Here is an 11999-nt window from a genome sequence, read left to right on the forward strand (position 1 = left end):
GATTTCCAAATACAATCTTTAATCGGCTTTTTTGATTATTTGAATAACATAATTCTAATTTTCAAGGATCAAACAAAAATATGGGTTTGTACTTTGTAGATAGTATTCATTTTGATCATGCAAAATAATATTTACAACAGAATGGTATCCAACTTTAGGTTTATGTAGAAATGTTAGAAGGTAGTAACATGATCATTCTGTCTAATTTAACAAACACAATGAAGTAGACTAAGCTCAATGACTTCTGCTATTAAAAAGTTAATTTTTTGGATTCATTTGGTCTATTTGTTACCACGAGGGTTTAATTGCTTCTCAACCTAAACTAAGGGTGTTTTTCGCTCCTTAACCCTAAATAAAAAGAGAAAGGATCTGGACAAAGATAATTTAGAAGCTATGATTACCCACAAGGAAATTTAGAATGTCAATTATATAGAGAAAACATTTCAGATCATGCAAACAAGTTAAGATACTTAATTTTAAATTAACAAAAGACAAGGTTTCACAAAAAAAATTATAAAAGGACAAAATGATAGACAACTAATTAGTATATTGACAAATTAACAGATTATTACTTTTAAACTATAATTAAAATTATTAAAATATATCCACCTTCCTTAATTGTGTTTAGGAATGTTGCAGTTTGCAGATGCTGCACTTCACTCTCTCTGTATGTATCTGTATCTATACATGAAAATAAAGAAACACTTGCAAAAAAGCTGTCCCCCAGTGGTCAGAGTACATAAATACTGCACAAGAAAACGGATAGACATTTTTTTGACAACCTTTTCTACAATTAAATAATAATAAATTTAAATATTAAATAATTAAGAATAATACACTACCAAGATTTACTCTCTTCCTGTCTGCTCCTGGACACAAATCCATGACCTAGATCCATGCATTCTTCATTTAATCTCTTCAAGTTTGAATCTTTTTAGTGTCACTCTCTTTTTCAGGTACTTTTTTAATAGCCCTTTTTGTTTTTTAACCAGAAAGCTTTAATCTTGAATTTTCTTGATTTTTTGTATTGGAGTTCTTGAAAAATTTTGTGTTTATGTTGTGTCATTAGTTGAATTTGATATTGGGTTGAATCTTTGGTGGGTTTTTTGAAAGAAAGATTAGTTCTTGATTGAGTTTTGTTAGGTAGTAATTGAAATTTGATGGTGATTTGATGGATGAACAGGATGAATTTATGATATAGGGGTTTTTGAGTGATTGTTTTGTGAAGTGTTTAAGGCATTGTTTGTGGGGTGTGATATGGGTGTGAATTGTTGTAAGCCTTCTGCAATTGAAGATAGTAGGGAAAGTCCAAGAGAGAGGTTGTCTAGTAAGGCTTCCTCGGATATTCGGGTTGGGAGGGTGACTTCATCTAGGCAAGAGGAAGGGTGTAGGGGGAAAGATCGGTTAGATGGGTATGATGGGAGGGCAATGCTGATTGATAAGCAAGTGAATGGTTCAATTCGGTTAAATGGAGAGCATTTTGAGAGGAAACGAGAGAAGAGTGAGTATGCTATTGCTATGAACCATCCTGGCTCGGGTAGAATTCTGAGAACCACGGAAGGGGAACAGGTTGCTGCTGGATGGCCCCCGTGGTTGGCTGGAGTGGCAGGTGAAGCTATTAGAGGATGGATACCAAGAAAGGCAGATTCTTTTGAGAAACTAGATAAAGTATGCCCTTCTTTACTCTTTTTTTTTTTTTTATTTTTATTTTGCATTGTTGAATTGGCTTAATGTTTAGAATTTGATTTTCTCATTGTGTTTTATTTTGTTTGTAAGTGCAATTAGTACTACAATGATAACAAGGGAAAATGAAATTTGATTGACTCGTCTCCTACATAGATGGCCTTTTATTTGTTAACATATAGCCATGCCCCTTCTCACCTAAATAAGTTTTTAAAAAAGAAATGTATATATATTAAAGCCATGAAAAAAGCAAATATGTGCTCACTGATAATAAGAAAGGAAAATTATAGTCATTGATAATGAGAAAGGAAAAAAGTTGCCTTGCACATTTTAGTAGTTCTCAGTTTTCATAGCATATAGAGCGAAAATTAGCACTGAGCACAGGCCTCAGGCAGATGCTTTTGTAGATAGAACCCCACCTTTGCACTTCTACTGCCACCTCTTTAGAAAAGAAATAAAATGTCACTCACCATGGTTGTCACGTCGATGAGTCGAGGCGAGTCGACGGACCTCCCGCTAGTCGACTAGTCGACTAGTCGTGGACTAGTCGACAAAAAATAATATATTATTATAAATTAAAAATATAATATACATATATATCCACACACACAAATGTATATATATTATGTATTTTAGATTTCTAAGTTCTAGGTTCAAAGTTCCAACTCCTTCCACACTGTTTTATTTCAGATTATAAGGAATTAAGAATCCAACACTTGGAGAGAATGATGAAAAAGCTAGAAGAGTTAAGAAATGACAACAAAGAAAAGTACTTGCAATCATCTAACAATTTAGTACAACAAAGAAAAGTATTTGCAGTCATGTAAAATATGTAACAATTAATCAATACCAATTGTCTGAACAAAGAAAAGTATTTGCAATCATGTCAAATATGCAAAAAAAATTATGCAGAATTTTTTTTTTACACTGAGCAGCTCGACAAGTCGACTCGTCGACCAGTCGACCGCTGAGTCGACCAGTCGACCGATTAGTCGACCAGGCAACCGAAATATCGACATTCAGCTAGTCGACATGTTGAGTCGACATCCAATCACCGCTTAGTCGACTAGTCGCCGACTAGTCTAGTCGACCGACATGACAACCATGTCACTCACATCTTAGTTATTTTATATTAAAAAAAAGAACACAAATGACTAAACCTTTTTTATTCTGCATTTCTTTGCCCTAATATCATCTCCCGTTCAAGTAGCTTGAAGGTTTACCCATGCACTATTATTCTCATGCATATGAACACAATATGAGAAATATTTGATATCTCATGCATTTTAGATATAGTCTTTGACGTAATGATCTTTTTTGGGAACAGTTTATGCTCCTTGACATTTCGAAATTGTCATTATGACCTGTTGACTTCACCGATTCCGATGTTATTGCAGATTGGCCAAGGTACATACAGTAATGTATATCGAGCTCGTGATCTAGATAAGGGAAAGATAGTTGCTTTAAAGAAAGTACGGTTTGATAACCTGGAACCTGAGAGCGTCCGTTTTATGGCTAGAGAGATTCATATTCTACGCAGACTCGATCATCCAAATATAATTAAATTGGAAGGTCTTGTTACGTCAAGGATGTCATGCAGTTTATATCTTGTTTTCGAGTACATGGAGCATGATCTTTCGGGGCTTGCTTCTCACCCTAGCCTGAAGTTCACAGAGTCACAGGTACTTGCACAGTTTTAGAATTGACCAGATTTAGACGCTACTATATATTTTATCCTATATCCACTGAGCTATTAATGTCATGTAATTTGAAAATTATCATTACTTGTTAATCTCTTTATTCTGTAATGTTGCCTCGCATTAATTTAAAAAATAATAGAAACTGCCTCATAAAATGATAACCCGACCATCTTAATGACGAATATTCCTTTTTTTTAAAACTGATGCTAAATGTCTGACATTTCTTCAATAATGTGTACCTATTGTTCAAATATTGCTATTGTGTCTCCGATCATCTCTGAAACAGATTTTAGAACACACATTATGTTAAAGAGTAGTTAAAAGAGAAGTGCATTACCATTGATATCAGATGTTGTATCACTAAGAACTTGTGCTGTGGTGCTTTGATATGACAATCTAGAAGTCAGAGGGAGTCGGTCTTAGAAAGATGGTATCTGATTCAATGGGTTAATAACATTTCACTAGTATCATTTTTGAATTCATTTTTAAATTTAAAATATTCTCTGCAGGTAAAGTGTTACATGCAGCAACTTTTACGTGGACTAGATCATTGTCACAATTGTGGTATTTTACATCGTGATATAAAAGGTTCAAACCTTTTAATAGACAACAATGGCATTTTAAAAATAGCAGACTTTGGTCTGGCAAGCTTTTATGATCCTCGGCAAACTCAGCCTTTGACAAGCCGGGTTGTTACTCTCTGGTATCGCCCTCCTGAGCTTTTGCTAGGTGCCACTTACTATGGTACGGCCGTGGATTTATGGAGTGCTGGTTGTATACTCGCTGAATTATATGCAGGCAAACCTATTATGCCTGGAAGAACTGAGGTAATTTTGTTATGTATGTGTTGCCTTGGGAGAATATTTAGTCATGTCTAGCGTAAAATTGATATAACTTACAAATAAGCCTTATGGCTAATTTCATGCTTCTCCAAGCAAGTTAAGGTCACCAAAACACAACCATTACTGTTTTCTTTAGGTAACTTATTTTCCACAAATGTAAACTATCAAATTTGAGTTCACTTACAAAATATATTATTCTGTTTAAATATGTGGTGCATAATTTTTCTTGGTACTGTTAGAAAGACTGGCTTGTGTTTTCCTTGCATCAACATAGATTTGTTGCTGTTGAGTGTTGACAGTAGCAGATAGGGGAAGTCTCTCAAACTCCAAACAGGGTTTTAGGCTTTTATCACCTTTTTCTTTTATCCATAACCTCATATGTGGTAGTCGAGAGAAAACATGCCATTCCACTATTTTTATTTCTTTTTTTAGATGAGGGAGGCAGTCTGATTTTTTACGGTTAATTTTAGTTCAGGCGTGCGTAGTATGCTTGAATATTTTGTTGAATTGTCTAAATTTTTATGTTAAAGTTTTATCTCTGATTTCCTTGCGATCATTTTAAATTGCTTTAGCAAAAAAAACATTCTTTTAAATTGAAAGAATGAGATATAGAGGTAATATATAGAGGAAACAGTGAAGTCCGTTTGTTGTTTGTAAATAGAGTAGGCATTTCTAGTGAGCTAGTTGCTCTACATTCTGTTCTTTCCATCTATATTGTGTTATTGCTATAATCCATCAGTTGATATACCGATACATATGAAAGATATAATTAATCTTCTGTTTGGGTTTTGAAACTTATTTTTGTTAATGCAAAGAGTTAACAAATTCATATAATAGGTGGAGCAACTGCATAAAATTTTCAAGCTTTGTGGCTCACCCTCTGAAGATTATTGGAAAAAATCAAAGCTGCCCCATGCAACAATTTTTAAGCCTCAACAGCCATATAGAAGATGTGTGGCAGAAACATTTAAGGATTTCCCTGCACCAGCATTGGCGCTTATGGAAACCTTGCTTTCCATAGATCCTGCTGATCGTCAATCTGCAGCTAATGCTTTGAGGAGTGAGGTACAAAGGTTTACTAGATTCGGCATGGTTCATCTCGAAAATAGTTGTTTGCAGCTTTTAATCTCTTTTTCAAGACTAAGAATCATTTACAATCTTGATCTATATTATTAGATATTTTCATACGTATATGTTAGAATTTTATGCTTTGATATTTAATATAAATATATTTTAATAATTGGTTATGTTTACTTAAATTTTTAGGATATAAATTATGTTTAGACGTGTTTTAGATTTGAATGTTTTTGAATTATGATTGTATTATTTTTTGGAGATAAGATTAGTTTGTTATGTATTGGCCTATAAAAGGTCACAAATGATTATAATAAGATATGCATTTCACGTTACATTTCTTATTTGCACAATGTAGACACCTACACATCTATGACCGTAAATATACACACCTAAAAAAAGTTAACATGGTATCCGAGCTGTGAAACACCATAACTTATTCATATCTTCACCATAACACATTTCCATGACTCATACACACACCATAACACATGCCATGAATTATAACCATAACCCACAACTATAACACATGACTGAGAAGTCTAAAATCATAACTCACATGACCCAGAAGTCCAAAATCATAACAAACTATGGCATACAAAAATATAACCTAAAATCACATTCATGAAAATGAATGGAGACAATTACAATCTGGAGGAGCACAATTATAATCCAGGAGGAGCACAAGAACAACATGTTTTGCAATACATAAACGATGTCCTAGAAATGAAAGGTTAGGATACAAACACAGGAGGAGCATGAAGATTATAATTTATTTTGATGAAAATTAAATATCAAAGCTAGGAGCAGTGTTAGAATTTTATGCTTTGATATTTGAATATAAATATATTTTAATAATTGGTTATGCTGACTAAATCTCTAGGATAGTAACTTATGTTTAGACATGTTTTAGATTTGAATGTTTTTGAATTATGGTTGTATTATTTTTAGGAGATAAGATTAGTTTGTTATGTATTGGCCTATAAAAGGTCACAGATGATTATAATAAAGATATGCATTTCACGTTACATTTCTTATTTGCACAATGTAGATACCTACACACCTATAACCCCCTAAATATACACACACCTAAAAAAAGTTAACAGTATAGAAGCCAATATTTATATTTCATGCAGTCTGTGCTGTTGGATGTCATTTTAAAAGGTCTTTGTTCTCGACGTATAATTTCAACTGGTGGATATCATTCAATTTATCTGGAATGAGTCTTATATTATCATGGTTCTACATTGAACGAGTCAAGGTAGCGTAACAAATGGGTTACATTAAAGCCCCTTTCAATTTTAAAGTATCTAACCATGAAAATTTTGGCTTATTTCTTCTTGCAGTTCTTTTATTCCAAACCACTTCCATGTGAGCCTTCAAGCTTGCCAAAGTATCCCCCTAGCAAAGAATTAGATGCAAAATTACGGGATGAAGAAGCTAGAAGGTGCGTAGTTTGAAATAATTTCTTTGTGTGTACATAGATATTTCAAAGCAAAAATTTTATGTTGGCATAATGTGGAATATTTTATTCACACAATAGCACGTGCCACATATTACACCTCCCACATTTCATTAAGGTCTATGAGTTCATTTCCCTGTAACTGAATTTGGCTTTGGCTTGTTAAGATCATGCATTTACACTGCTTAGAATACAAGTTGGTCGTACCGTAAGGTCATCACTTAAAATTATGCATTCTGTAAAAATCCTTAATTTCTTTTGATCATTCCTGTTAATAGTATATCTAACCTGGCTAGAGGAATGCTTTATTTCGTAACATCACCTTTTAAAAAAAAAAACTTGTAGGCAAGCAGCAGGTGGGAATAAGGGTCCTAGATACGATGTTGAAAGGAAAGTAAAAAGAGAGTCTCGGGCCGTTCCAGCACCTGATGCCAATGCTGAGCTAGTCCTCTCAATGCAGGTATATTTTTGTGTGTGTAATTCATCATATTCATTTAACATCTGCATGTGGCCTCTTGTTTCCCTCCATTTAGATACATATACATATTCTATGTCACATATATTTATGAAGTGGGTGTTTTTACATACAGAAAAGAAGAGGTCAGTCCAATTCTCGGAGTGAGAAATTTCCTCAGGAAGAAGTAGCTTCTGGATTTCCCATTGAACCTCCTAGACCATCCCAAGCTGTTGAAGAAGAAGTCAATGACCCCCAGGAAAATCTTCACAAAAGAGCTTCTCATTCCGGACCATTGGTTCGCCGAGCTTCATGGACTAAGGTCGGGAAAAACATGGAGGATCCACCCAAGATTTCAACTGGTGCCGAGTTATCCTCGGTCAATAGTCTAGTTGCAGCCAGGAGAAGTTTATTATCTGAAGATCGCAGAGATAAGCCTGGTTATTTACAACAAGAAACTCCGAAAGTAATTGGCAGGTTTCCAGGATCTTTTAAGGAGTCTTCTGATTCAGGGAGAAAGCAGGATCATATGCAAAGTGTTGCAGGCCAACCAAATGAGGATGGAAGAAATAGCAATAAAGATCCAATTCTTGTAAGTTCCCTTCACCATCGAATTGATCCAACTTTCCATGAATATTTTTTGCCTTTTCACACATTTAAATATTTTCTTTTATAACTCTCCTTCTCTTCTCCAGCTTGGTTACGGGTCAAAAGGCAACAACATTCACTACTCTGGGCCGCTGCTAGCTCCAGCAGGCAAAGTTGATCAGATACTAAAAGACCGTGATCGCCATGTCCAAGAAGCAGTTAGACGTTCACGTATCGACAAGGCAAAGCTGAAAAGAATTCAGGCTGAAAAGAACCAGTTATCAACCAATTCATTGTTCATATCTGGTCGTTGAACTGCAACAGTGCAAATTTCTTTGATCGAGAGAAGTTAAGAACAAATTACCTTTAAATTAAAGTCCATCTTAATTGTTTAGTATTTGAGTTTTAGGGTTCTTTGAAATAATGACAGGCAATTCACTGGATGATATATAGGTTGTACTAGGAAGCTATTATTTTGTTCCTATATATTCTACACATGCAGTCCCACTATATGTATATTGTCCATTAGAGTAGGGTTCTAGAGTTTATGAATTTTTATTTTGTACTTTTTTGTTGGAAAAAGTTATCTTCTTGTTGCTTAATTGAAAACATATAATTACTCTTTGGCTTGCCCATGTCATCATATATGCAGTACCTTTAACAAACTTGGTAGCATGGAATAGAACAACTTTAGCATCTTTAGAATAGAAATTAGCATCAATTATGTACTGTCACACAAGCAATTACTGTTACCCTGTAATCATTATCATAATGATTCCGGAGCCTGTAATCGTTATCATAATGATTCCGGAGTGTTGTATAGCTTAGATAAAATGAATAGCAAAATCCAATAGTTGTGATATTCTGTGAAGTGAGCTACATCGAGAGGTGTTGGGTATTGCGGAAACTTTTTGATAGTTGAGATAAAATTTAACGAAGAATGGACTAAGAATAAGATGATGCCGTGTGTTGCATACACACATGCATCTTAAAAGTAAAGAACAGAAGTCAATCAAAAAATTTAACCTCTCAGATTCCTCTAGTGTTTTTTTTGAAATACTCATTCATGGATAAGCAAAAGCCCCTCATTTGTAGTAGAGGGCTAGAGTACTAACTGCAACAGAAAGATATAGGACTACAGAAACACAACTCCGAACAAGAACTAAACCAAACTAAAAGCAACTAGCAACACCTTAGACTGAGATTACCGAAAGCTAACAAGATTCAACATCACTCATGCTCCTTCTGAGAGTGCTGTTGAAAATTGTTGTGCTACAAAAAGTGCTTTCAGGAACATTAGATAATTGTTTGATATTTTTTTTTTAATTTATGCATATTTTGAGATATAATATATAAATATAATATTTTTGAGAAGGTTTGATAGTGAAACTGATAGCTACTTCTTACAAAAGTTGAAAATAGTTTTTTTCATGGGGGACATGTTTTTGTTAACAAGTTAACAGCTTTTAGACAAAAGCGACAGCTTTCAGAATTTACCAAAAACTTTTCTTACAGTTTTTCAGAAAAAAATTGATGTAACTGTCTGTAACAGCAATAACAAACGGGGCTTCAAACTGCATGCAAAAATAGCCATAACAAGACACCGCTCTACCATTCTTCTTTCCTTACATAATGCAGTTTATGGGGAGTAGTCCTGCCTCAATATTAAAAGCATAGAACTGCAGAAAGATTCCATCTCCGAGTGCACAAAAGGATCTATCCTATCTTCATCGAGTAGAAAAAGGCTCTCAGTACAGTTAGCATGTATGCCCGCATGGTAGCTTGATTCCCTTACTTCCATTGATCTAAATTCTGTCAACTTCGGAAAATCCAGGTCGCACCAAAATAACTTTACATTTAAACCCCTTGGATAACTGAGAGTCCTTACCAAATATTTGCCATTATTCAAGAACCCTACAACTTTATGAATTCCAATTTTTTGAAATTGGACCCTGAATTTCTTTTCCCATGATGATGTGGACGAGGACTTGTCTCTTAATATCCACATGTAAAAGTAACCAGAATCACAGCTCAAAAGAGCTACTGTTTCTTCATATGCTTCTATTCGGATCATATCAACAGCGGTAACAGCTGCTGGAGAAAATTCTTCTGGAAAGTCGAACACACGAATGGTCTCGTCACATAACTGAAAACATACGATTGTGTTTCGAGATGTCATGGTATAAGTAGTACCTCCTACAAACTTGGTATCACGGAAGGAGCCAGCATGTTTACAATGGAAATTAGTACGAATAACATTCCAAGTATTAGAACTCAAGCTGTAAACTGAGACAACGTATTTATTCCCAAAGTGAGCAATCACTACTACCTTATAATCGTCATCGTAGTACCCAAATCCCACGCCACAAATAAATGGAGGTGGAGTTGAAGTGGTACCAAACGAAGAGATTTTTAAATTCGGAAGTTTTTTGACTTTTCTACAAATCGGATTCCACAAGTACATATCACTGATTGCAGAGAGCCAAACCGTCAAACAGATTAACCCGTCACAAACACCGTGTACAAATAGACGACGGATGTGCATATCAAATGATCGGGGAGTGTAGTATAGCTTAGATTTAGTAAAACCGAATAGTTGCTCACTATCAGTAAGTAATGTGCACAAATGGGAATCTTGATAAAGTATGTACTTGTTTGTGTTTGAGGAGGCTTTTTGATAGTTGAGATGGATCTTAACGAAGGAAGGTGTACGAATAAGATGATGCCATGTTTTGCAAACACACATGCATCGAAAAAGAGATTTAACTGGCAATCTGCAAAGGAGATCTATTAACAAATCTGCAGGAATATGCTTAGATTCAGAAGCCATTGCATGTGTATGCAAAACCCTAATTTAAGTTCTTATGTAGCGGACTAAAGTAATAGAAGTGAAATTCAATGGCTCGATAGATAATATAATATTCTAACTGTCAAGGCAAATGGGACAGTCTCTTGTGCAAATGGGACAGTCCCTTTACAAATGAGACAATGAATGAGACAGTCTCAATTAACTGCAGAATATAAATAACAGTATTTAAAATGCAGAATGCTGAAAAACTGAAAAGTAAAAACACCAGAAGTTTTCACTTGGTTCGGCCCCTACACCTAGTCTATAGCCTACATCCAATTCCCTATGCCAACTAGCATAGAGAATGTATTATATCAACTTTAATAAAGAACTTACAGTCTTTCCTTGATTACAAATATAGCACCTGAAAGAAACCCTTTCACAAGCTACCTTGCTACATAGCCCACTGTTATTCCTTAGTCTTCTAGCTACCTTGCTATACTTTGGAATCAAGCTTGCCACAACCCGGCACAAAGTTGATATGAATACACGAGTACAAGTAAAAACAGATTGATTACAACTGAAACTAGGCTTCTTGTTTGACTGGATATTCAAGAGATATAAAACAAGAATGGTGTTTCAGATTATAAAGATAGAACATGGAATCATTAGGTGTAATCTGAAAATATGAGATGTGTCTTCTTATTAGAAAGAATATTCAAGAGAATGGAATAAGAAGAGTTTTTCAGAGAATAAAGATAGAACGTGGAATAAGCACTCTTGTTGAATCCGAAAAACAAGATGTGTATTTATACACACAAATCTAACGAGTTTGATTTTCAAAACAAAGAAGAGATAAGATTGAATAATCTATTTGTTTGAAAATATTTGAATAAGTCTTTGTAAAACAACCCATTAGTTGGTTGTAAAAGATAAATCTTAGAAATGATAAGATTAGAATAGTTCAAATAGGTTTATCAAGATAGAGTTTGTTTTGGAGATAAACTTGTTTACCCAGTCAAATAGAATTACACCAAACCCTATCACTTACAATAACTAAGTCCCATAATCTGCATTCTCTACGTACATCTTGAATTAAGTCATCATCAAAAATCCGCAAATCAACATTCTCCCCCTTTTATGATGATGACAAAGAAAACAATTGCTCCCCCTATCAAAAACACTTTAAGCTCTGTTCAAGATGTTAGTAACAAGAAAATAGCATATGCAGATTATATCGTTATGCAACAGATAAAACAATAAGTATAGAATCAAATGAAATCAGTACATAATCAAAATCGAAAAACAACTCTTTCCCCCCCTCAACATCATAAAAGAGACAAAAGAATTAATCACACAAGGAGCACATACCAAGTTCTCGACGCATTTTACAAAATCTATCTTCAGC

The 11999-nt window shown here is 34.5% G+C and overlaps 2 protein-coding genes across 2 annotated transcripts; one reads left to right on the forward strand and one right to left on the reverse strand.

Annotated features, from left to right (window-relative positions):
* The first annotated feature begins 684 nt into the window (after positions 1–684).
* On the forward strand, positions 685–8436 carry LOC141711622 (putative serine/threonine-protein kinase At1g54610). The gene is made up of 9 exons (XM_074514198.1): positions 685–956; positions 1184–1668; positions 3081–3365; positions 3893–4210; positions 5063–5290; positions 6646–6746; positions 7107–7221; positions 7352–7807; positions 7911–8436. The coding sequence occupies exons 2-9, from the start codon at positions 1258–1260 to the stop codon at positions 8115–8117; spliced, it is 2121 nt and encodes a 706-aa protein (XP_074370299.1). The 5' UTR covers positions 685–956; positions 1184–1257; the 3' UTR covers positions 8118–8436.
* Positions 8437–9442: 1006 nt separating this feature from the next.
* LOC141713845 (F-box protein CPR1-like) lies at positions 9443–10633 on the reverse strand. Its single transcript, XM_074517414.1, has one exon. It carries the CDS (start codon positions 10631–10633, stop codon positions 9443–9445), a length of 1191 nt encoding a protein of 396 aa, XP_074373515.1.
* Between the last annotated feature and the right edge of the window lie 1366 nt (positions 10634–11999).

The sequence above is a fragment of the Apium graveolens genome, chromosome 3 (assembly GCF_009905375.1).
Source record: "Apium graveolens cultivar Ventura chromosome 3, ASM990537v1, whole genome shotgun sequence".
Taxonomy (NCBI): Eukaryota; Viridiplantae; Streptophyta; class Magnoliopsida; order Apiales; family Apiaceae; genus Apium; species Apium graveolens.